Below are 13,750 nucleotides of genomic sequence, written 5' to 3' on the forward strand. Positions count from 1 at the left end.
GGCTGGGCCTTACTATTGTTCTGAATGGGACATTCTTGATGCCACCTTTCCCATTTGTCTCTTTCTCCCGTAAATTATGCACGACCATTGTGGACCAGATGTGGCATAATTGCAGAGCTTTTTGAATTGCTAATTCTGTGACTGCTTATCGAAATCTGTAGCATGTTGTCAGGTGACAGCTCATTTTTAGGTGTGTTTGGTTGTGCATTTATGGCCGTCTGAACTCTTCAACCCTGCCTGATCCTCTGATTTAATAGTAGTCGTAGAATGGTGGACATGTTGTCATAGGATTGCAGAATGTAGTGATGTACATTAATACTGCTGCAGATGTTTCATGAACAACCAGGCACCTTTTTGAATCCCATTCATGAGACCAACATTATGATATTTGCGAAAGGTCTTGAAGATACAGTTTCCCTGCATCTTTTTTTTTTTTTTTTTTTTTTTTTTTTTTTTTTTTTTTTTTTTTATTAGAAGTACGGTAAATTACAATAACACACAACACATATATCTTAATACATTTTTTGTACCGCTTCATTTTTTTTTTTTTTTTAAAGCATCTTGTACAACATTACTGTACAGAAGGATTTTGGGGATCCACGTCCATAGCTCCCTTAAAGTGGCAACACAAGTAGAGTGGTTAAGATGGCATATGGTATTCTTGTCTTCATTGAATATGTCAGGAAGTCATGCCTGATAAGACTTTGGTTAGACTACATTTGGAGTATTGTATGCTGTACAGTCACCCCATTACAAGAATGCTTTGGAGAGTGTCTTGAAGAGTTTTACCAGAATACTGCCTAGATTAGAGGGTATTAGCTAAAAGGGAGAGGCTGGACAGATTTGAATTGTTTTCTCTTTAATGCTTGAGCTTGAGAAGAGATCTAATAGATGCATATAAAATGTGAGGCATCGATAGGGTAGACGGTCAGAATTTTTTTCTCCAGGGTGGAAATGTCTTGTATGAATCTACTGTGGGCAGATAAGATTGGTTTATCTTGGCACCGTATTCTGCACAGACATTGTGTTCCTGTGCTATATTTTTCCATGTTCTATATTTCATGGTATTCATTAATGACTGGATACAATTTGCATTCCATCAGTTTAATTATGGGTAATGTTTGGATGAAATTATTATAGCAAGTATACGTAGAGTGATTCTGATAAGGGCTACTGCAGAAAATAGATGGTTGTGTCTTACAGAGAAATAGGCTTGAGGACAGTTCTCGGGAAAGGAACGCACGGTATAACCTGGCAACTGCCTGTTGTTGATAAGACTGTATATTCAAGTTAGAATAGGGTTAGAACTGGGACATCTTTACCAGTACAGTTGATTCTTGAGATTTTTGTATCCCAAGAGCAGTGGATATTCAGTCAAGTCGTGTTTATTCGTCACATACACATACGAGATGTGCAGTGAAATGAAAAGTGGCAATGCTCGTGGACTCTGTGCAAACAAACAAACAACCAAACAAACTACAAACAGAATCACATTTTTTTACATATTAAGTCCTTGAGGTGCTCATAATTAAACTTGGAACCTTTTAATATATTTGGATCATCAATATCAAGTTGATAAGGAAGATCAGCCACAATCTTAAAGGTGGTAAGACCAAGGGGATCCTTGGCTTTAACATGCTTGATCTTGTGTTCTTATTACAAATACTGTAGGAATAAATGTATTAAATACAGCAGAGTATAATGTTCTGAATTATATTTATTGTAAGAAGCCGTTTAATTCCTCAACTGGAATTGTTTGTATCACTGAAGTGGCTAAACAATAATCACCAGCCTCCTATTCATGAGTCGCACAAATTAACCCAAAGTTCCTGGCTTCAAGTTCCATGGCTGTCGCATGGACTACTCTTGAGATAAGGTTAGAAGTCCGAAGAAGAGTCTCGACCCGCAACGTCGCCCATTCCTTCTCTCCAGAGATGCTGCCTCACCCGCTGAGTTACTCCAGCATTTTGAGTCTACCTTTAGTTTTCTGCATGATTGATATGAATGTTGACTTTAATATTACATGAAAAATGCTCATTTTGTAATTGTTACTTTTCAAGCATGCGTTGAAGCATATAAACAACAAGATGAGCAATATGCTTGCAACTTGGGATGTGAAAACCAGCTGCCATTTGCTGAACAGAGACAGAAACGGGTAAGAAAGAAAATGAGAGAGAACTTTACTGCATTCAAAAACACAGTATAATGACATTTTGAAAATACGATGGAGTGATTGAAAACAGATTTTTAATTGATTACATAGATACAAATTGATTATCCTTTTGTTACTGTGTGGCAGAACTGTTGACAGCACTACAATAAATTTGACTTCTCGCTCCACTGGTCTTCCTACAGTCACAGAAAATTAATAGCTAAAGGGGGAAGAAAACAAAAGCAATAACAAACGGGATTCTATTTTTATTAAGTAAAATGGAGAGGGAGGAAGGGGGTGTGGGGGGGGGGGGGGTATTCAGAGATGTGGAAAATAAAGAATCTTGTCTCAGTGAAAGGCTTGCTTGAGTTTTTGGCTATGGATGACCTGAATTTTTGGCTGTGGGTTCTAGCCTTTGGTTTATTTTAGAAAAATAGCAGATGTATCATGTCATATAATGCATAGCATTTTTATAGGCATTTTAATAAGTGAACATCGCTAAATAATATTGCATTTTAACTTGAGTTCAGGGAATTAATTTTGTATGGTAATTATCTCTTTCCTATAGCTCATGTCTATGGTGCCCAAAATCCACTTTGTATACCCCATCAGCATAATGTCGGCTTTCTGCAGTGATTTAATGAACTCTGCTCAGAGCTTTTTCACTTCATGGACCTTCTATCTGCAAACTGATGATGGCAAAGTAGTTGTATTTCAGGTAACAATGTTATACATTCTGTAAATCAATGTGAGGCATACATAAAGGCAAGTTGTGTTGAAAGTGTACCATTGGAAATAAAGGCCAATGTCTCTGTATCAAATTTAAATCAATATGTTAAATATTAACATCTTCCTAGATTGATGAATCTTTTTCTTTTTACTGTTAGTTTCCTCCTTTCTTTCAAAAGAGGAAACAAAAACAATTTAAAAAAAGGGGGTTGGAGAAGGGTGTTATTTCTTCACAGATGTCTCAACATGTTATGGATAAAGAGGAATTGGTATTCTTGTGTCATACTTGTGGCGTGATTTACAGTAAATAGTTTTAGTTGTAGAGATACAGCATAGAAACGGGCCCTTTGGCTCACCGAGCACCCATTCACATTAGTTCTAGGTTATCCCAGCTTCAAGTGACGTCAAGTTCTTCAAACATGCACTGTAAGGTGCAGTGAAATGAATTTACCTATGCAGCGTTACAATTAAAAAAGGGCATAATTCGACACAGACAACCACCACAGCATCCTCTTCCTCCCTTGTTCACCCGTGGTCGGGACCCTGACCTTCTGTAGTCGCTGCTGCAGACAGCCTGGGTTCAAGCCCTATGGTCGGAACGCCGACCTCTGGACAGGTCGAGCACACCCCGCAGCCCGTAGCTCCCAATCGGCCACCTCCTTACCGGAGACCGCGGCTTCCAGATGTTGTAGGCCGCATTTAAATAGGGGGTTGCATGTAAGGTCAAAGGGCATGACGCACAGAGTCGCATGAGCCTTCTGCAGTATCACACACGCAACACGAGGGGGGGGGGTTAGAGAAAGTGGTGAAATCTTGCGTTGGGGGAACAGTTGAGTGATGGAATATTGCGTTGGGGGAGCAGACCCAACTTGGTCTTGTATTCTATAACAGTATAGATTTGTAATAGAAAAAAATCACATGTGGTTAAAGTGCATGTTGTCAGATTTTAATAAAGGCCATTTTTATACATTTTGGTTTCACCATGTAGAAATGACAGTTTATACATAATCCCGCCATTTCAGGGCATCATAGCAATGTAATGTAAATGAAAGTAGTCATGTTTAGTATTTTGTTGCATATCCTTTCCGGCATGATATTCTTCCGGTTTTTTTGTTTGTTTTTTTTCCCTTTCCGAACAATGAATCCAATTTGTCCATTATTTGTGCCTGATTATGACACAGTTTAGTTAGCAAAATCGTAAAATAAAAGGGTGATGGAAGGAGAGTCAGTGGAGGTACCGGTCTGGAGGCGGGCAAGCTTGTGATTCATGATGGAAGTCAGCAAGGTCTGCCAATAGAGGGGGGGACATGCGGGAGGCCGTGGGAGGAGGGAACACAACGCCGCTCTTTGGCTGCTGCTGAGATCAGCCCGCCGGCACCGTGCGAGTTGTGGCGGTGCCTGTTTGTTGGAGGGAACCGAAGTGCGGGCAGGTGAGATGCGGGGCCACGAACGGGAGCTCGAGGTGACTGGGACGCGCGGACAGCTAAGACGGGAGGTGATGGCTGTGGGGTGTTGATTCCTCTCCCCCATCCTCTCTTGTGGGGAAAATAAATGAATTAACACTACAGTGTTTTGTGTTTCCCATATGGAGCCGTGACTGGAAAGGGAATGGTACCAGTGACGATATTGGGGGTTAGAGAGATGCGGGGCCCTACCTCCCGGGCAGCAGCTACCCCCCCTCCCCCTTTCCGGTGATTTTCTGTTTATATTGGTAATTTTTGTTTTCATTGTTATTGGCAGAGGTTTGTTTTTTTTACCTTCTTAGCGTTGTAGATGTGACATCAGTGTATTGACTGTCAACTGTGTCTTGCAGTATTGTGCATAATTATGTCTTGAGATGGTGCATTTCTACGGTGATGTGTAGGTTTTACTTTTGTGTTCTTTTGGAATCTCTACAAATAGCTCATTTAGAAATTCAGTTACCATTTTATGTAAAGATTTTTTTTTTAGCTGTATGAAGTCAATTATTTCATGAGATATTTATCTTTTGGGGGGTATTTTACTGGTTATGTGTTAGAAAAATTCTAAGCTTCTGGTATGTAAACTACCAGCAGAAAGCTTAGGAATTACTTTCAATTTATTGAAAATGCAGGAGCCCCCTGAACCCCCACCGGGGCGCTGTCCCTGGACCCCGCCAGGGGCCTAGCCAGCCTCTAGAAACCCTGGCCAATACTTCCTACTTTTTTTCTGGAGGTGAATATCATGCCTGATCCTTTGCATGCAATGACTGCTTGAAGTCTGCAATTCATGGACATCACCAGTTGCTGGGTGTCTTCTCTGGTGATGCTCTGCCAGGCCTGTATTGCAGCCATCTTTAGCTTTTACTTGTTGTGGGGGCTAGTCACCTTCAGTTTTCTCTTCAGCATATAAAAGGCATGCTCAATTGGGTTCAAATTGGGTTATTGACAGCCACTCAACAATTGACCATTTATTAGCTTTGAAAAACTCCTTTGTTGCTTTAGTAGTATGTTTGCAATCATTGGCTTGCTGTAGAATGAACCACCGGCCAATGAGTTTTGAGGCATTTGTTTGAACTTGAGCAGATAGGATATGTCTATACATTTCAGACTTCATTATGCTACTACCATCAGCAGTTGTATCATCAATGAAGATAAGTGAGCCAATGCCTTCAGCAGCCATACATGCCCAAGCCAAAACAACCCCACCACCATATTTCACAGATGAGGTGGCATGCTTTGGATCTTGGGCAGTTCCTTCTCTCTTCCATACTTTGCTTTTGCCATCACTCTGATAAAAGTTAATCTTTGTCTCATCTGTCCACAAGACCTTTTTCCAGAACTATGGTTGCTCTTTTAAGTACTTCTTGGAAAACTGTAACCCGGCCATCCTATTTTTGTGGCTAACCAGTGGTTTGCATCTTGCAGTGTAGTGTCTGTATTTCTGTTCATGAAGTCTTCTGCGGACAGTGGTTATTGCCAAATCCACACCTGACTCCTGAAGAGTGTTTCTGATCTGTCGGACAGGTGTTTGGTGATTTTTTTAAACTATAGAGAGAATTATTCTGTCATCAGCTGTGGAGGTCTTCCTTGGCCTGCCGATTGTGATTAAGCTCACCAGTGCTCTCTTCTTGATGTTTCAAACAGTTGATTTTGGTAAGCCTAAGATTTGGCTGATGTCTCTTAACAGTTTTATTCTTGTTTCTTAGTCTCGTAATGGCTGCTTTGATTTTCATTGGCACAACTTTGGTCCTCATGTTGATAAACAGCAATAAAAGTTTCAAAATGTGATGGAAAGACTGGAGGAGAGACTATGCGCTGAGAGCATTCTTATACCTGCTTTCAGGAGGCAATTAAACACACCTGAGCAATTACAAATGCCTGTGACCCCATGTCCCAAACATTATGGTGCCCTGAAATGTGTGTGGGGGGGGGGGGAGGGTATGTATAAATACAGCTGTAATTTCTACATGGTGAAACCAGAATGTATAAAAATGGCCTTTAGTAACATCTGACAATGTGCACTTGTGATTTTTTTTTTTTCTAAGACATCTCAAATTGTGGACTACAGAGGCAAATAAATAAATGATGGGTCTTTGTCACAAACATTATGTAGGTACATAGAGAAGATAAGGGTAGGCTTGATCATTAAAATCCTGTTCATTAGCACATGAATCATGTGCAAAAACTCGATTCTCGTGGTTGCATTAGCTTGTAAATCAGCATCTCATTTGTTGGGTCTGTTAAACTTCCATTAAAAGGTTCATGTAGTATTCATATCTGTGGTATATGTCAGCTAAATATTGTTCAATATTCCCTGTTTGGGATTGATTCTTTCAAAAACTGTTTTTGGATACTCTTTCAGAAGTAGCACAAATTATTTGTATTTCCCTTTAAATATTTTGCTACTTTTTTGTTTCTTTCAAGTCCGAACCAGATATACGATTCATGGTTCCACAACTGGAGCCGCAGACAGACAATGCAAAAGAAACGTCTCAAGCACTCTCAGGTAACCTTGGTCCTTAATATCCAGACAAATGCTTGTTATGTGACAGAACATGCAATTTTCATGTGGGTTTAATTACAACGGCAGACATTTTTAGTGTTCCGCTTACTGATAAAGCACGAGTTTAAAATCGTGATTTTTTTTCTTCGCTCTCTGATTATGTTCAAATCTGATTTAAACATTCCTCATTAACATCCTGCAAAGTAACTTTTTATCGCATCGAGTGGAACCAGGCCTACACCCAACCGCAAGCTAACCAGTATTTAAAATAAATCCCCACACACTGTTACTAAACCGCTGCAGTGTTAGAATCACAATTATCACTTCAAATAGTGTGGATGGCTGCAGTACTTACAAATAATCTATTCACAGGCCTCCGTTTGGGTTTTGCCAGGAAAATTCTGCTCCATATCTCAGCATAACTTCCTGGTCTGAATATGGGCCAAAGAACTGACTTCCCGAGATGCACCTTTGCATCAAAGGTGAAGTCGGGAACATGAAGGGGAAATACTCAGGAAGATGATTGTGATTGGCAAAGAATTATCCCAGCCCAGGACATCACTGCAGGAGTTTCTCAGGGCAGCATCTTGGGTCCAACCATCTTTAGCTCCATTGTTGGATTCCGTTCATAGTTCCTCAACAAAGGCCGTATACATTGGATGAACTTCAGTAAGAGCTTTGGCAAAGTTCCACGTTGTAAGTTCTGGAAGATTAGATTGCATGGGATCATGGGAGAGCTAGGTCCCTAGATTTTTATTTTTTTTTTAATTTCAAAATAGACTTTATTCAAATAATAAATATATACAATACGTGAACCATGCGAAAAAATTCATCCGACATTTTCTGAGGCTATACAAATTGTTCAATACAGTCAATACCTTTCTCAAATCTGTCCCCCACCCTTGCCACTCATGTGGCCCCCTGGCGTGGGATACCTTCCATTATTTTGAGAGGCGTCTCCACCATACCGTGCCCCCCATGTCCAGCAGAGGAAGGACCCTAGACTGTGGTCCTCTCCCACCGAGCCTTGGCGTTGGCTGCACCGAGCTTCAGTGAGTCCCTCAGCACATACTCCTACAGTCTGCAGTGGGTCAGTCTGCAACATTCCCTGAGTCCGTAAATCACAGAGTCCTCTGTGACAGAGCTGTTCGGGATAATGCGTTCCAGGGACCCTTGCATACTTCTCCAGACTCTTTTTGCAAATCCACACTCTGCAAAGAGGTGGGCAACCGTCTCCTCTCCATAGCAGCCGTCCCGAGGGCAGCGTGCGCTGGCAGTGAGATTCTGACGGTGCAGGAAGAGAGCTAGGTCCCTAGATACAGAATTGGTTTCCTGGAAGGAAGCAGAGAGTGGTGGTGGATGGGTGGTTTTTCCAGACTCTAGGCCTGTGATGTCATGTCTTGGATCCATACTGAGCCCATTGCTGTTTAATTATATCAATGGTTTTGATGAGAATGTACACAGCATGATTAGTTTAGTTTAAGTAAGTTTACCGATGACACTAAATTAGATTGCATGGTAAATAGTGAAGATGGTTATCTAAAATTACAGCAGGCTCTTCATCAGCTGAACAAATGGGCTGAGGAATGGCTAATGGAGTTTAATGCAGATAAGTGTGGGCTGTTGCATTTTGGGAAGTCAAACCAGGGCAGACCTTCACAGTGAATGGTAGAGCCCTGGGTAGTGTAGAGCAGAGAGATCTAGGAGTGAATCTTTACAGTTCCCTGAAAGTGGCATCACAGGCAGATAGGTTGGTAAAGAAGGCTTTTGGTACCCTGGCTTTCATCAGTCAGGGTATTAAGTGGGAAGAAGAATTGAAAACCAGAGGACATGGGTTTAAGGTAAGAGGGGCAAATGGGACTAGCTTGGATGGGGCATCTAGAGGCATGGGGCATGGAAAGGTTATGCTAAAGGGTCTGTTTCCATGCTTAACTCTGACCAAGAGTTCTCTATGAAGCCAAACATGTTTTAATGCAATTGACGTTGGGGAAAAAATGCTTGCAAACTAAAATACTAATCCCAAATTCATAATTCTGCTCGGATTCTTTAGCGTTAACACTTTGGTGAGTTTGCTTGAAGCCACCTTTTTCATAATCTTCCAAACAAGATTTTAGAAAACAATATAAATTTTCTGGGGTCTGGTGGCTGCAAAACTAAAGGCCCCATTCATTTTCAGTATAACATACACTTACATATTCTTGGAAAAGGTACTTTGTTAATGAGCCAGTCGTGGCTGCAATCCACAAAACTCATCCCCAGCAGGATAAAATATCTCAAAATGAGCTGATACTGTCAAAATCAATTATTGAGGTCACCTTTTTATATTTATCAAAGTTTGAGTCTGAACATCTCAAAACCAAATTCATCTTTGACCCCTTCAGATATTTTGCCACTGTATTCCCAATTCTATTCCCCAAAAGATTGCCATGTTCTCTTCGACAGTGGAGATGATGTTTTCACTAGTGGGACAGTCTAGGGCCACAGGGCACAGTCTCAGAATAAAAGTATGTACCTTCAGAAAGGAAATGAGGAATTTCTTTAGTCAGAGGGTGATGAATCAGTGGAATTCAATATATTTTTAAGGCAGAGATTGGCAGATTTTTGATTAATAAGGGTGTCACGGTGAATATGGGGGTTAGAGGGAAAGATGGGCCCTGATTGACTCGATCTGCCCAATGGCCCAATTCTGCTCCCATGACTTATGAACATAGATATTCCAAATCGTGTCCTTTGGATCCTTAACTTGTGATAAAGAAAATTAACTTCTTGGATATACTATAAGACACCATGAAGAGCAAAGTTGCTTTTGTAAATTTATGTACAGGTGCACAACCTTTTATCCGAAAGCCTTGGGACCAGACACTTTTCGTAATTCAGAATTTGTCGGCCTTCGGAATGGAAATTTTTTTGCGTAGATTTTAACGGCTGGCTCAGTGGTAGAGTGCTCGGCTCATATCCGCAAGGTCGCGAGTTTGCGCCTTGATCCCGGCAGTTACTCGGTCGCGAGTTTGAGTCTTCAATGTTGTTTTTTCTTGCAGAATAAATGTCTGTATGAAATGCAGTGTGTTGAATGAATTCCTGAATTTGTAAATGTGCCCGCAGCATTGAATCACATCTCGCACTCATGTCACCCTAGCGGGGCTACATGCCCTTAGGCGGCCTAGCTCGGGGATTCTTGAATCCCCGAGCTAGGTCGCGAGTTTGCGCCTTGATCCTGGCAGTTACTCGGTCGCGAGTTTGAGTCTTCAATGTAGTTTTTTCTTGCAGAATAAATGTTTGTATGAAATGCAGTGTAGGAGAGGTGTACTGACTGTGTAGGCAGAACTTTGGAAGTGATTGCCCACCAGTCTAAAAAGCCGCTGTGTCTCCCTGTCCCTGGGATAGCAGGGGGCGATCAAACAGCACAATACCCCCCTCCAACTCCAGAGGAATCCGCTCCCCGATGGGCCGCTACGGCGACAAGTGGCAGTTTGCCCACAGCCCGAGCTGCGCCCCCTCATCCGCCACCCCAAGAACAAGACGTACCTTGCACACCATCAGCTTCTGCCCCTACGTGTTCCTCTGGAGCGGGGCTGGGCTGGAGTTGCTGCTGGCTGTGGGTCTCTGGGACCTCCGTGCTTGCAGTGGGCCTGGGGGTCGGTGTCCCGTTGGTCCTGACGTCTCCGGCCACCCCCCTGGACTGGAGCTGAGACTGGGAACTGTACCGCCCTTGCCCCCTCCCTCTGCAACTGCAAACAACCCCACTCTCCTGCAAGGGCGGTACAGTTCCCGGAGGATGGCATGTGGCCGGAGACGTCAGGACCAACAGGAACCCGCTCCCCGATGGGCCCCTACGACGCCCCGAGCTGCGCCCCGTCATCCGCAACCCAGGTTCCTCTGTAGTTGGAGCGGGGCTGGGCTGGGCTGCTGTTGGCTGTGGGTCTCTGGGATCTCCGTGCTTGCAGTGGACCTGGGGGTCGGTGTCCCGATGAGGGGGCGCAGCTCGGGGAGCGGCTTCTGGTGGTCCTGACGTCTCCGGCCAGTTTGCAGTTTTCCTCTGGAGTTGGAATGGGGCTGGGCTGCTGCTGGCTGTGGGTCTCTGGGATCTCCGTGCTTGCAGTGGGCCTGAGGGTCGGTGTCCCGTTGGTCTGACGTCTCCAGTGACTGGCACTGACCTGCTGGCATCGCCGACGTGAAGACAGTGCAAAGCCCCCGCGTCGGTGCAATGGGCGGGGAGCTGGAGAGGGGAGGGAAGGGGTCACACACATGGCCGGGAAGCAGAGGGGTGAAACTGAAGGGAGCGACAATCTGCTGCTGCCTGCCCGCTGAGTTTAAAAAGTTCCCACGCAAGACTCACGATACACTGTGTATCGTGAGTCTACCGTGGGAACTTTTTAATTCAGCGGGCAGGCAGCAGCATATTATCAATTATTAACCCTCCCGCGCAATATACCCTCACCTTCTCTTTTATGAATGGGGATTTAGTTCCCCTTTCTTCGAGGACCGACCAGAGGTTCCGCTGTCACCCCTGCAGGCCGCCCTCGGTGAACGTTTTCAAGGACCTTTCTTCAAGGACCGAAAAAATTTCCGCTATTCGGAGGTTTTCGTTATTTGGATCTTCGGATAAAAGGTTGTGCACCTGTACCTATAATTATTACCAGACTATTGCATTGCTAGTTTTATTTAGCATGCAACTTTTCCGAAGCACTTTGCTTTTGAATCTTATTCACTCTTTAAACATTTCCAACTTTTCAAATAATTTTTACATGCATTATCCTCTGTTGATTTTGTTTTGCTTGACTAAATGCCTGAATCTTATAACCCTATTTTTTTCAAATAACAGTTACATTATTCTCTTTTCAGTTTACATAAGGGGAGGAAATAAACTATTCTATCCAGCTTACTCATCGAAATGTTTCTTGCTTGTTGTTTGCCCTCATTGATAGTTGTTGGCTGCCAGTTTCCTAAAGTCTAAATTTATCATCCTTGTTAAAATCCTTCTTATTGTCTCCATTCTCGAGTCAAATTTCATTCCGGCAGCTTTATTCTAAACCGTCCTGCAGCTGTCCAATCTTCAAACTTTCATTCTGGAGGACTTTTTCACCACGTTTAGTGTCTGCCCTTGACCATCCATGTCCATGTTTTGGCATCCCTTAGGTTTCAACTTTTTTCCCTACGATCCTCTTCGAACCCCACATTTGGTCAAGTTCCTAATATCTCCTCATTTAGATTGTTGCTTTTATTGTAAAAACTTAAGAGTCTGGGAGCAATATTGTAAGGAAACGGTTTTTCAGTCCATTTGTCCCTGTTGATCAGGCTATACCCATTTGTCTGCATTTGGCCTATACCCCTCTAAAGTCTTCCTATCCATATCTTTCCAAATGTTTTATAGAATTTGTAATTGGTTAGATTCCTCTGACGACTCCTTCCAGATGCAGACTGACCTGAGTGAAAAGGATATGCCTGACGTCCCTGTACGCATTCTTTTTACCCATGCTCTTCATGATTTTGTGTTCTTAAATAAAGTTACTCTTCCACCTCGTGTTCCCTTTTCCTGGCGTACGGCCACTAATTTCTACACCTTGCGTTCATCTCGAGAATGCTTCCATGCCATGATTAAAGTTGCAATTCTTTGGCATTTTATTTGTTTCTCTTTTTGCAATTATGATGTCCTCACTTATTCTTGCACAGAGCATCATAAGGATTTTTAAACTGTTTGCTTTGTTTTATCTTGAGCCCATAGGTATCAGTCTTTTCAGTTTCTAATAAAAAATATTAGTGACTGAACTTGAATCGACTGCGATCTAAAATTTCTAGTCTTTTCTCAACAGACCACATAGCTAAGGCTCTTTATGATGATACTCGCAAAGCCGTCAGAAGGGAACATGGAACTGGTTTGTTTTTGAAAGAGGGTCGTGAACAGGAAAATCAGAGTGTCTTGGAATGTTTGTCAAGGTAGGTATTTTGATAAAATTATGACAGGAGATTAATGCACTCGATCACAACTTTTGTAAGAATGCAGAGGAGTTCCTCTTAATTAACATTGGATGATAATTAATATGTTGTATAACCAGATTACACTTAATTTGAGGTACCTACAGAGCTTACCTTTGACTGTAGTTCATTTTATGATCACATAATATCAAAGATTTTGAAAGCTGAAAATAATAGCCATTCTGTTAGAAACATACACATGTTGGGATGCTTTATGCATACAAGTGCTTCTCTGACTGTAGTTGGGAAATTCAGAATGATTTCTTCAGTCCAGGAATGTTAACATTAATTGTAGGTGTGCTCAGGCATCCAAGCTGAGGTGCTTATAATTTTTGTGTTATAATAAAGTGTTAATTTTTGGACCTCCTTAACGCTGTTCCATTGGAGAGCTTTTAATTTATTTGACATATTATAAATACATACATGGAAACAATCAAAAGTATTTTAAAAACCAATAAAGTATATGGGTGTTTCTGCAAATAAGGGTACCAACCTGTGACATGGGTGGCCAAATTTGAACGTTACTAAATCATAATGAAATATTTGTATTTTAGAAGCTTATCATGTATAGTTCATGAAATCAATAAGAATTTTGAATTCGTGCTTTTAGAGGGTGGAGCGGGCGGGCGTGATCCCGAGTGAGCCTGCGGGCCTGCAGCGAGGACGGCGAAAAACAGCGGTGGGACCAGGCGATCTGTGGCTTCCGCCAGCGTGACAGAGCTGGGCCGGGGGGGGGGGGGGGGGAAGGGGGGGGGAAGGGGCAGGGAAGTGGGGGATAGCCGGGCGGCAGCAGCTATTATGGTCGCGCGGGGCACGCGTTGAGAAGGTGGCCAGCGGGAGGCGAAAAAATGATTGAGTGGGGGGTGGGTGAAGGATTTTATTAAAAATGTGTACAGAAAATGACTAAATTTAATGAGTGGATATGCGAATGCA

At 42.6% G+C, this 13,750-nt stretch overlaps 1 protein-coding gene across 1 annotated transcript in view; it reads left to right on the forward strand.

The window, feature by feature from the left end:
- Positions 1 to 13,750, forward strand: part of tmem59 (transmembrane protein 59) — a 29,987-nt gene that overhangs the window by 11,698 nt on the left and 4,539 nt on the right. Inside the window, exons 3-6 of the mRNA XM_033028081.1 lie at positions 2,061 to 2,155; positions 2,721 to 2,870; positions 6,766 to 6,847; positions 12,655 to 12,778. Of these exons, the coding sequence (XP_032883972.1) occupies positions 2,061 to 2,155; positions 2,721 to 2,870; positions 6,766 to 6,847; positions 12,655 to 12,778 (451 nt within the window). The remainder of the gene's footprint in view (positions 1 to 2,060; positions 2,156 to 2,720; positions 2,871 to 6,765; positions 6,848 to 12,654; positions 12,779 to 13,750) is intronic.

Source organism: Amblyraja radiata, chromosome 10 (assembly GCF_010909765.2).
Source record: "Amblyraja radiata isolate CabotCenter1 chromosome 10, sAmbRad1.1.pri, whole genome shotgun sequence".
Lineage (NCBI taxonomy): Eukaryota > Metazoa > Chordata > Chondrichthyes > Rajiformes > Rajidae > Amblyraja > Amblyraja radiata.